Below are 12,808 nucleotides of genomic sequence, written 5' to 3'. Positions count from 1 at the left end.
GGTCTGCACCCACTGGCGGGAGGAGCCGGTGGGTGCACGGGTCTGCACCCACTGGCGGGAGTAGCCGGTGGGTGCACGGGTCTGCACCCACTGGCGGGAGTAGCCGGTGGGTGCACGGGTCTGCACCCACTGGCGGGAGGAGCCGGTGGGTGCACGGGGAGCTCTCAGAGTTGAGTTACCGATATTTTTTGTACTTTAGTGTATAGTTTTTGTGTAGTTTTGGTTTATGTACCGTTAAAAACTGAAACTCACTCTGAGGGGAGACCCGTGCTCGGTAGTGGGTCGATAGTCACTCTGAGGGGAGACCCGTGCTCGGTAGTGGGTCGATCGTCACTCTGAGGGGAGACCCGTGCTCGGTAGTGGGTTGGTCGTGATGATGTTGTTTTCTTTTAAAAAAAAATTAGAGATCCCTGCAAAAATACGAGTAATAGCGAACGTGCGGCCAACCAACTACCGAATAGACAGTTCAACAAACGTATAGACAGGTTTAATAGGTTTTGTATAATAAGTATCAAAGTTTTAATAAAAAATATCAAAAAGCACTTTAGACCTTTAAATATCACTTTGCACTTCACTTAAATTACAATATTAAATGTTTGGCATTATGTACTGGACGTACAAAGCTATGGACTCCCAGCTGTGGACACGGGGGTCGGTGATCACTTCCCCTCGAGTGTTCTCGCTCCGACGTCGCTGCTCGCCGGCGGACGAGGTGTGGTCACGCGAGCGGCAGGTCGGCGCTGAGGCGCAGCAGCGGCAGCGACAGCGCGGCGCCCGCCAGGGGACGCTCGTACGCGCCGCGGAACTCCCAGCTGTGGACACGGGGGTGGTGATCACTTCCCCTCGAGTGTTCTCGCTCCGACGTCGCTGCTCGCCGGCGGACGAGGTGTGGTCACGCGAGCGGCAGGTCGGCGCTGAGGCGCAGCAGCGGCAGCGACAGCGCGGCGCCCGCCAGGGGACGCTCGTACGCGCCGCGGAACTCCCAGCTGTGGACACGGGGTCGGTGATCACTTGCTATCGGGTGTATTGGTATCGGAAATTGCTCTATTTATATTAAAAAAATAGTTACCCTGCGGCCGCCAGCGCCGCGCGCGCCGCCGGCTGCAGTGCACTGACGCACGCGTCCAGCGCCTCGAGGCCGCGCCGCGCGCCGCCCACACGCGCCGCCGCCGCCAGCGCGCGCCCCACGCCGCGCCCGCGCCATCTGCCGACACACACGCGGCTTTACGTCACCCAGCACTGCGACACGCTCACCGTGCCCAGCGCGCGCCCCACGCCGCGCCCGCGCCATCTGCCGACACACACGCGGCTTTACGTCACCCAGCACTGCGACACGCTCACCGTGCCCAGCGCGCGCCCCACGCCGCGCCCGCGCCATCTGCCGACACACACGCGGCTTTACGTCACCCAGCACTGCGACACGCTCACCGTGCCCAGCGCGCGCCCCACGCCGCGCCCGCGCCATCTGCCGACACACACGCGGCTTTACGTCACCCAGCACTGCGACACGCTCACCGTGCCCAGCGCGCGCCCCACGCCGCGCCCGCGCCATCTGCCGACACACACGCGGCTTTACGTCACCCAGCACTGCGACACGCTCACCGTGCCCAGCGCGCGCCCCACGCCGCGCCCGCGCCATCTGCCGACACACACGCGGCTTTACGTCACCCAGCACTGCGACACGCTCACCGTGCCCAGCGCGCGCCCCACGCCGCGCCCGCGCCATCTGCCGACACACACGCGGCTTTACGTCACCCAGCACTGCGACACGCTCACCGTGCCCAGCGCGCGCCCCACGCCGCGCCCGCGCCATCTGCCGACACACACGCGGCTTTACGTCACCCAGCACTGCGACACGCTCACCGTGCCCAGCGCGCGCCCCACGCCGCGCCCGCGCCATCTGCCGACACACACGCGGCTTTACGTCACCCAGCACTGCGACACGCTCACCGTGCCCAGCGCGCGCCCCACGCCGCGCCCGCGCCATCTGCCGACACACACGCGGCTTTACGTCACCCAGCACTGCGACACGCTCACCGTGCCCAGCGCGCGCCCCACGCCGCGCCCGCGCCATCTGCCGACACACACGCGGCTTTACGTCACCCAGCACTGCGACACGCTCACCGTGCCCAGCGCGCGCCCCACGCCGCGCCCGCGCCATCTGCCGACACACACGCGGCTTTACGTCACCCAGCACTGCGACACGCTCACCGTGCCCAGCGCGCGCCCCACGCCGCGCCCGCGCCATCTGCCGACACACACGCGGCTTTACGTCACCCAGCACTGCGACACGCTCACCGTGCCCAGCGCGCGCCCCACGCCGCGCCCGCGCCATCTGCCGACACACACGCGGCTTTACGTCACCCAGCACTGCGACACGCTCACCGTGCCCAGCGCGCGCCCCACGCCGCGCCCGCGCCATCTGCCGACACACACGCGGCTTTACGTCACCCAGCACTGCGACACGCTCACCGTGCCCAGCGCGCGCCCCACGCCGCGCCCGCGCCATCTGCCGACACACACGCGGCTTTACGTCACCCAGCACTGCGACACGCTCACCGTGCCCAGCGCGCGCCCCACGCCGCGCCCGCGCCATCTGCCGACACACACGCGGCTTTACGTCACCCAGCACTGCGACACGCTCACCGTGCCCAGCGCGCGCCCCACGCCGCGCCCGCGCCATCTGCCGACACACACGCGGCTTTACGTCACCCAGCACTGCGACACGCTCACCGTGCCCAGCGCGCGCCCCACGCCGCGCCCGCGCCATCTGCCGACACACACGCGGCTTTACGTCACCCAGCACTGCGACACGCTCACCGTGCCCACCACCTGCGGCGTCATCGACTATAGTGTGTAGGACTCACTCGGGATGCACGGCCAGCGCGTGCAGCCAGCCGCGGCGCAGCGGGCCCAGCACTGCGACACGCTCACCGTGCCCACCACCTGCGGCGTCATCGACTATAGTGTGTAGAACTCACTCGGGATGCACGGCCAGCGCGTGCAGCCAGCCGCGGCGCAGCGGGCCCAGCACTGCGACACGCTCACCGTGCCCACCACCTGCGGCGTCATCGACTATAGTGTGTAGAACTCACTCGGGATGCACGGCCAGCGCGTGCAGCCAGCCGCGGCGCAGCGGGCCCAGCACTGCGACACGCTCACCGTGCCCACCACCTGCGGCGTCATCGACTATAGTGTGTAGAACTCACTCGGGATGCACGGCCAGCGCGTGCAGCCAGCCGCGGCGCAGCGGGCCCAGCACTGCGACACGCTCACCGTGCCCACCACCTGCGGCGTCATCGACTATAGTGTGTAGAACTCACTCGGGATGCACGGCCAGCGCGTGCAGCCAGCCGCGGCGCAGCGGGCCCAGCACTGCGACACGCTCACCGTGCCCACCACCTGCGGCGACATCGACTATAGTGTGTAGGACTCACTCGGGATGCACGGCCAGCGCGTGCAGCCAGCCGCGGCGCAGCGGGCCCAGCACTGCGACACGCTCACCGTGCCCACCACCTGCGGCGTCATCGACTATAGTGTGTAGAACTCACTCGGGATGCACGGCCAGCGCGTGCAGCCAGCCGCGGCGCAGCGGGCCCAGCACTGCGACACGCTTACCGTGCCCACCACCTGCGGCGTCATCGACTATAGTGTGTAGAACTCACTCGGGATGCACGGCCAGCGCGTGCAGCCAGCCGCGGCGCGGCGGGCCCCAGAACTCCGACACGCTCACCGTGCCCACCACCTGCGGCGTCAATGACAATTACTTTAATACATAATTAGCGAACAAAGGAGCAGGCGGGTCACCCGATGTATGTATGCGAGTCCCGCCCGCGCCGCCCATGAACGCTCGCACCAGCAGAGGAACCGGGGCGCAGGCGGGTCACCCGATGTATGTATGCGAGTCCCGCCCGCGCCGCCCACGCACCAGCAGAGGAACCGGGGCGCAGGCGGGTCACCCGATGTATGTATGCGAGTCCCGCCCGCGCCGCCCACGCACCAGCAGAGGAACCGGGGCGCAGGCGGGTCACCCGATGTATGTATGCGAGTCCCGCCCGCGCCGCCCACGCACCAGCAGAGGAACCGGGGCGCAGGCGGGTCACCCGATGTATGTATGCGAGTCCCGCCCGCGCCGCCCATGAACGCTCGCACCAGCAGAGGAACCGGGGCGCAGGCGGGTCACCCGATGTATGTATGCGAGTCCCGCCCGCGCCGCCCATGAACGCTCGCACCAGCAGAGGAACCGGGGCGCAGGCGGGTCACCCGATGTATGTATGCGAGTCCCGCCCGCGCCGCCCATGAACGCTCGCACCAGCAGAGGAACCGGGGCGCAGGCGGGTCACCCGATGTATGTATGCGAGTCCCGCCCGCGCCGCCCACGCACCAGCAGAGGAACCGGGGCGCAGGCGGGTCACCCGATGTATGTATGCGAGTCCCGCCCGCGCCGCCCATGAACGCTCGCACCAGCAGAGGAACCGGGGCGCAGGCGGGTCACCCGATGTATGTATGCGAGTCCCGCCCGCGCCGCCCATGAACGCTCGCACCAGCAGAGGAACCGGGGCGCAGGCGGGTCACCCGATGTATGTATGCGAGTCCCGCCCGCGCCGCCCACGCACCAGCAGAGGAACCGGGGCGCAGGCGGGTCACCCGATGTATGTATGCGAGTCCCGCCCGCGCCGCCCACGCACCAGCAGAGGAACCGGGGCGCAGGCGGGTCACCCGATGTATGTATGCGAGTCCCGCCCGCGCCGCCCACGCACCAGCAGAGGAACCGGGGCGCAGGCGGGTCACCCGATGTATGTATGCGAGTCCCGCCCGCGCCGCCCATGAACGCTCGCACCAGCAGAGGAACCGGGGCGCAGGCGGGTCACCCGATGTATGTATGCGAGTCCCGCCCGCGCCGCCCATGAACGCTCGCACCAGCAGAGGAACCGGGGCGCAGGCGGGTCACCCGATGTATGTATGCGAGTCCCGCCCGCGCCGCCCATGAACGCTCGCACCAGCAGAGGAACCGGGGCGCAGGCGGGTCACCCGATGTATGTATGCGAGTCCCGCCCGCGCCGCCCATGAACGCTCGCACCAGCAGAGGAACCGGCAATGCGTAGCCGTTCAGGAATTTGTTGATCTTTCAAACTCCTGGTTCACTCCAACCAAAACCTCACGCTCTGTGAGTTCGGAACTACCATAAACCTAATAACGATTTAGGCAGCGCACTCCACGGAATAAATTTTGTAATAAATTATAAATTTGTTCATAATTTAAATGAACATTTTGCAATAAATTGTGTTTATAAAATATGTGAACATTTTGCAATTAATTATAAATTTGTTCATAAATTATATGAACATTTTGCAATAATAAAGTATTGGTATGATGACAATTACTGTGAATGAAGTCAGAATAAATCGTCCCATCGGAGAGCTTCCGTGGACTGCATTAACTAAATAGTTATTAGGTTTATCATAGCTGTTCTGAACTCACATAACGTGAGGTCTTATTTGGGATCAGTACCCTTATTATAAATGCGAAAGTGTGTTTGTTTGTTGGTTTGTCCTTCAATCACGTCGCGACGGTGCAACGGATTGTGATGTTTGGCATGGGTATAGATAAAGATCTGGAGAGACATAGGCTACTTTTATCTCGGAAAATCAAAGAGTTCCCACGGGATTTTTAAAACCTTATTACACGCAGACCAAATCACGGGAATCAGCTAGTCGTACATAATTCCTCTCTTATGGTGAAAATCTGTACAGTAGTGCTAGAGATTGGCCCGAACAAACACAAACTCAACATAGCAGGGGACTTTTTAAGTTGACATTTGGTACTGATTCTGAGCGCAACTAAATTTTAGAGTACTCGCATTCTCTTCTTACTAATCTATACTATTATATAAAGAGGTAATGTCGTTAAGTTTGTTTGTGGGGGGTAATCTTTGGAACTACTAAACCGATTTTAAAAATTCTTTCACCAGTAGAAAGCTACATTATTCTTCAGTGACATAGGCTATACGGGATCTTTAAAAACCTAAATCTACGCGATACGATACTCTAATTAATTTCAGAGAAAGAAAACAGAATCGGCAGCTATCTCTGTTGTTCAGTGCACCTTGCACAGGTTGACGTCAAACAGTGACGTTGACAAAACAACATCATCCTTTTTGGAGACACTGCAACGGTCATTTTAAATCAAGGTCCAAGCCACCTGTGTACCGATTATGTAGTTTTGACATTTTATAAGGAAAAAGTGTAGCAATTTTATTTGGTGCACGTCGTGGTCCCCAATGCAAATTACAGAAGCAATCTTCAACTCGGCGTTGGTGCCAACTGCTGGAGTTGCTGAACATTAGCGGTGAACTCAAAGCTACTTCACTTGTGAGTAGCCGGCCCCCTGCTGCTCCTCGTGGGGCTGGAAGCGGATCTGCACGGCGGCCGCTGGCACCGCCCGCAGCGCGCGCAGCTCCGCCACCAAGCCGAACTGCTCCCCGCGCACGCGCTGCACACACATCGCACGTCAGTCTCCGCGACAGAGATAATGCTCAAGAAACAGCAATATTTCAATACTGTACAAGACTCACCTGCGCGTGCTTGTGCGCGTGCGCATGCTGCGCCGCCACCACCGCGGCCGCCACCACGAGCGCGGCGGCGGGCGCCAGCAGCAGCAGCGCCGCCGGCGACACGCCGCAGAAGATGAACAGCACCGCGCCCGCCAGCACGCACACCTCCAGCGTCAGCTGCACACACACACTACGTTACTGCACTCCTAGCTATTTGACATTCCTACATATTACTTTTCTGTTAACAAATAATTCTCAGTACTAGTGATCTCTCTCTGGTTGTGTTGGATTGCCGTCCCGTCAGGTCACAGAGTGCACTGTGTTGTGTAGCTCGTGTGCAGAGATGAGAAGGGCTCTGTGCCGCTGCGTACGAGAGGAGCTGGCAAGTAGAATATGACTCGGCTGCTCACTAACCTCTTGGAAGAAAAAGAACAGGAACGCGTCCCACGTGTGAGCAGCGGCGCCGCGCCGCACCAGCTCGGCGCGCGGCCGCAGCTCGGCGGGCCGCGCCGCGCGCACCCACACCTCGCACATCGCGAGCTGGTCGCCGGACCGACGCCCGACTCTGTCGTTAGCTTGATGCGTAGCTGCTAGCGAGCTTACATTCATGACTTTCTTATTAATCACTTCGAAAACATGATAAGCATTCCATATGAAATAATGGTAAAAACAACACGATCACCCACTTTACACGTACCTGTACGTATTATGATTTGACTTATTCAATAATTATTAATCATTTTACCGCCCCTGACCTCTCTTGCAAAAACCAAAACAAAACAAATTTATATGAAATAATGAAAATAAAAACAAGTGCTGAAAAAAGGCAATCATTTCATGCCGATCACATGCCGATTTTCCATATGTAAAAAGTACCTACTCTGTGATGCCGATCATGCGAATGATGTTTCCATATGTTAAAAGTACTCTGTGGAATGATGCGAATCATATTATATTACAAAGTAGGTACTCTGTGATGCCAATTGCCAATAAACAAAGAATTTGGATGTACATGTACTACTACGTGATGGGGAAACACAGAACAGAAAGCGTACTACACCGATGATTTTGATCTGTGTGCGATCCGTCAAAAACTGCATTTTTTAATACACTTTCTAACTTTGTATGAAGAATGGATATACCTAACTTTCATCTAAATAAATAATATTTTTTTGAAGTTCTGGAAATTTTCTGTTTTCTAAAATACACTTTAGGTACCCAGTGTTCTCTTTTTGCAGCTATTGCAGGCTTTTCAATTAAAGCCATTCTGTTAAATTGACATTTCTTAAATTTGAAACCTATTGAATATAATATTTTCTTTAATTTTAACGTGCTCTCCGAGATACGGGCTCAGAGCACCGTTCGCTAAAATACCGAGGGTGCTCTATGCCTACTCAATGCCTGACAATTTTTGACCCGACCTGGGAATCAAACCCAGGACCTCGAGATGGGTCGAACATTTAATCACTAGACTATCCACACAATCATAATATAAAACTTTTATCATGATTTTAAAAAGATCAAGTTCAAACTATATAGGGATACCCTATAATGTATACTATCTCTATGCCCTATAACATAGAGATAGTATACATAGAGGTAACCATAACGTGTTGCCGCTCTTGTACATCTATGTGTCAAAGAGGTATTGTTATCTCCGTCTTTTTCAGGGAACCTCCATTCGTGTAAAAGCGATAGCTCATATAAGTCTGGCAACGTCGCTCTATCGGTGAAAATAGTGACCAGTTTAGTTGACAGATGCCCCCTTAAGCAGACAAAACATTGGGGTTTGATGCAATATTTATTAAAAATATTTAAAAAGCACATAAGTCTGGCTCAACAGTAAGCTTAAAAGTGAAAACAAAACGTGTGACGGTGTGTTTTTTACCTTCAAATCTACGGAAGGAGGCGTAAAAGCTCCAGAATTGTATTTTCATCGGTAAGTCTTTAATAATTATCTCATCGCTACCAACCGCGATTTTTACTCCGAAAATCGCTGAAAATTAAAGATTTGCATATTATAAGTGTTATCATCTCGTGACAAAGTAACAAAATCACGTTTCATAGCGTAATTTAATATTTATTTAATGCATTATTTTAGGCCTCATTTGTAGTGATGTGTGTACATACTTTATCGATAAAATTAAATTTATCGTTTTAATAATATTTGCATACTTTTGTAGATTTCCAAAATGTCATGAAATTAGAAATGCGTGGATCAGGGCCATAAAACGAAAAAACTGGGAGCCAAAGAAATATTCTCGCCTATGTTCAAAACATTTCGAAAATCCAGTTAACTATATATTTGGTTTAAAATTAAAATAAAGAAATTAGAATTAGATGCAGTACCAGTACATTTGAAGGATATCCTAAATAGTTAGGTACTATCAACCAGTATGTACTAAGCACTTTCAAATTGTATGTAGGTAGCCGGTAGGTGTCTACTACTAGGTAAGTAGCACATTGCAATTTTCTTGATTTGACCATAGTTAAACAAAAAGAGCCCAACTATTAATTTTCAGTTTTGAGGAAGTAAATTATTTCTTATGTTTTACAGCTTTTTTTTTAATTTTAGTTAAAAATGCAAAAATCCTTATGACGATCATAAGGATTTATGCATTTTTAAAAGCATGACAAAAAAAAATTCAGGTTGTAAAGAAACTAAAACCACGTTAAGAGCTGGCTAATAGTGAAACCAAAACAAGTCGAACTTTATCTACCTTAGAAGCCTTGGGTCTGCTGATTGTGAATAGATACTAGGCTACCCAGGCTGGCTGCCAGGTAGGTATAAACTTTGTAACAACTAATCACTAATCCAACTCCTCAGTGTCATGTTGCAAGATTAGGTAAGTAGTTAGGCAAAGAATGTTATTGAGGATAATTTTTTATTCAATTATAAACTTTTAGAAGTTCTTACTTTTGAATCGTCAAATGCATCTTTTTTTGCTCAGTAATAAGGAAAATAGAACTTACCAGGGCCACTGTAGTTCATCGTGTCTTATAGCTTTTTAATTTTATTACCTACTTGTTTTTTTAACAGATTGTAAAGAGAGCCGCAGGGAGTCGGATGGTGTTGGTGCTAGACCGTGGCCTGTGGAAATCCTATCCTAGAGAGTATCGAGCAGCTATAATATGCCAGCTGATCTCAACTTAGATCTGATTTATTTCACGTATAAAGACGATCCTAAAACAAGTCACATTTCTTATCTACCTACATTTAAAGCGGTGAGAAGTAGAACCAACAAACTGTTTGCCTATCTTCTTTTTACTCAATAAATTGATTTGAATTAATTAAAATGTGTTTCCTTTTATACTAAGAACTAGCTGATGCCCGCGACTTCGTCCGCGAGGATTAGTACCTTTCCTTTGTTACTTCTCCGTCCTTTCAAATATATCTATGCCAAAAATCAAGTCGATTGGTTGTTTAGTTAGGGCGTGAAGGAAGGACAAACACACTTTCGCATTTATAAATAAAAAATATTCGAAGAGATTCACTGTTTTTAATGAAAGTATTCCGTCATCTGAACATAGAGAATTAATTTAGCTAATATCGATATCCTTAAAAAATTCGTCGTCCCAACCGTAGATGGGTGCACACAGTGACAAGATGACGCACGCACACATAAATGAATTAACACGCATTTGGAGCTTAGTATCCATCCAGGTAATCATTCATCTAAGCCCTATAACTTGGACGAATAAGCAACAGTAGCGCCCTCAATTATTTTCAACTCTTTTTGACAAACCGTATGTCAAATGTCACAATGACATAACAGTAGAAACGGGTAACATTGGTATATTATTATTGTGATATGAGATTGCAGTAAGCCTTAAAGATTTTATTAGTCTTACAGTAACTGGTCGCAGCGCAGCGGGAGTGTAGCCGCTTTCTTGCCGCAGTGTAGGTTGGAGCTCACAGGTTCGAATCCCACCCGGGCATATTAGTGTGATAATACATGTTAGCGAATTAGTGTGACGTATTATCGGAAATAAGAACACTTTCGAATCGACCTTGTGTGTAAACGGTTGTAGTGGTGTAATGCAGGTGATTTTCAGAATGCATGAATGATGTAAATATCTACTTACTAGATTTTTAGTACAGTGATTTTGGAAATTGTATCGTGTGCAAGCAGAAGGGGTGAGTGCTAGGCTTATAGTAAATATTATGTCTTCACGGCACCGCGGGTTGTGTAGGTACTGTGATTTGTACGTGGCATACTACAATTATAGTTTTTCTTATTTGTTAATAGCCTAACGCCACGCCCTTCTACTACGGGACCTAATAAAATTGTAAGAACAACCCTGAGATCGTCTGAGGCTAGCTTCCTTGGTGTGGAAGGGCACCTGATTCACCACCTCCAACGAAAACCCTCCTGCCGCTCAACTTGCATGTAGCATGATTAAAGATTTGCAATGAACTTTTGTGTGTTTGATCTCAGCTCATTCATCAATCACGGACTCAAGACATAACAATTGATTTCCAAGTCCCAACTCTTCAATCCTGATGCTGCAAGGTATAAGTCCCGCAATAGCATAATTATATTTACTATTGCGCTGGAACCATGTCTCATTAACATCGAAACGACGTCATTTTGACGTCAGCCGAAATAAAAATATACCATCAGTGATCAGCTCGAAACTCCAGTCTAGAGCTAACGTCACTAAAATGGCGACCATGCGCCAAAATACGTAAAATGGCAATTTGTGGGACTGAAAGCCGTGTGGATTTGGAAAGTTTTGCTGGTGAATTGATATTTTAGGTACTTACCAAGCAATGACTACTTACACTAAAAAGCTTAAAATTAAAAAAAAAACATATACCCCATTCTTGGCAGTGTGCATTGTAATGCACGTCACACTTTGAAAAAATCCTAACACTACACCTACCTTTAACCATAGGTAAACCTTTTTTTACTATTTTTTAGGGTTCCGTACCTCAAAAGGAAAAACGGAACCCTTATAGGATCTTTGTTGTCGGTCTGTTAAGAAACCTACTTCCCGTTGACCTAGAATCATGAAATTTGGCAGATGGTGTTGTAGCAGACATTCGGGAAAAAATCTAAAAACTAGGATTAATTAAGATTTTCAATTTTTATAGTAAGATAACTACATCTAATGGGGTAGGTATCATATGAAAGGTCTTCACCTGTGCATTCTAAAAAGTTTATTTATTTATTTTTATGTATCACAGTTTTTGAATTATCGTGCAAAATGTCGAAAAAATACGACTGCAGTACGGAACACTCGTTGCGCGAGCCTGACTCGCACTTGGCCGGTTTTTTGTATAGTTCTGTTGTTTATATTCACTCTATTCACACTGTTATACAAAATATGTAAATAAATGTATTAGGTATTTTTATAGTTTATTAGCATTAAAATTGCCTACAATAATAATCACCTTTTTTAATAATAATTAATTAACCTATACATTTATTATACTATAGTAAATCCCGTGGGAGACTATTTAAAGAAAGGTTAAAATCTCTCCTAACAGTTTTCATTTAATTTGGGAAAAATCTTAGTTCTCTAATCTCCAACAGTAGACTAATAGGAATATTATCGCCATTATTTTATTATTCTACATTAAACTATTTTCTAAGTAACATTCATAAGTTCATATAACAGTAAATTAACTACTAGACGATATTAAATTTTTCCCAGTAGGTAATTGGGTAGAAGTTGGCCACACTCATGACACAATATTGTTTATAGCACACATGCATCTTGGCAAATAGACAATACACACTAGGTTCTATTGCTATTGTTCTTAGGTAGGGCGGTATCTAGTAGAGCGGAGCGAGACCAATAATTAATCTATTATCTATGGGATTAGGTATATATGTGGAAGTCAGGCGAGTAGGTAGGCCAGTAAACCAGCCAGGTAACCTCCCAGTACATCAGTAGGGCGATTGTCTAAAACCTGCATCAATCATTATTACAATCTCAATTGTTCTGATTGGCTGAATTTGTGCGATTCTTGTTGCAACAATGCATTGTGGCCAATAGTGAGCGAGCATTAACGAAACAGAGATGATTGCGATCGTGACATTGTAGCTGTCAAACAACCGCGGTAGGGCTACTGGGTGCTGCTGGTCCCTTTTGGATGCATCGAGCATCCGAGGGGAAGAGCAGTATTCAGGCCGGTGCATCCCGGTAGCATAGCATCCCTCTTCGGAAAGAAAAATTAAAATTCATCATGAAGTAAACAAACAACCTGATACATTTTAGTTACTTCGAGTTACAAGTATTTATCTT

At 50.4% G+C, this 12,808-nt stretch overlaps 1 protein-coding gene and 1 long non-coding RNA gene across 6 annotated transcripts; one reads left to right on the top strand and one right to left on the bottom strand.

The window, feature by feature from the left end:
- Positions 1–278: 278 nt before the first annotated feature.
- Positions 279–7,442, bottom strand: LOC138404044 (uncharacterized). Of its 5 annotated transcripts, none has more exons than XM_069506803.1 (7): positions 7,251–7,438; positions 6,968–7,140; positions 6,575–6,730; positions 6,370–6,492; positions 3,666–3,745; positions 1,070–1,204; positions 279–986 (listed from the first exon to the last, which is right to left on the bottom strand). In XM_069506803.1, exons 2-7 carry the CDS (start codon positions 7,085–7,087, stop codon positions 893–895), a joined length of 708 nt encoding a protein of 235 aa, XP_069362904.1. In that variant the 5' UTR covers positions 7,088–7,140; positions 7,251–7,438; the 3' UTR covers positions 279–892. The 5 variants fall into 5 exon arrangements, with proteins under 5 accessions (XP_069362904.1, XP_069362903.1, XP_069362902.1 ...); XM_069506802.1 differs by having other exon boundaries at positions 6,968–7,151; positions 7,251–7,437; XM_069506801.1 differs by having other exon boundaries at positions 6,968–7,437.
- Positions 7,443–10,480: 3,038 nt separating this feature from the next.
- On the top strand, positions 10,481–10,971 carry LOC138404039 (uncharacterized). The gene is made up of 2 exons (XR_011238136.1): positions 10,481–10,691; positions 10,804–10,971. It is a non-coding gene; the product is annotated as an uncharacterized lncRNA (long non-coding RNA).
- Positions 10,972–12,808: the final 1,837 nt, after the last annotated feature.

The sequence above is a fragment of the Maniola hyperantus genome, chromosome 24 (assembly GCF_902806685.2).
Source record: "Maniola hyperantus chromosome 24, iAphHyp1.2, whole genome shotgun sequence".
Lineage (NCBI taxonomy): Eukaryota > Metazoa > Arthropoda > Insecta > Lepidoptera > Nymphalidae > Maniola > Maniola hyperantus.
This window is presented reverse-complemented; position numbering and strand designations above follow the sequence as displayed.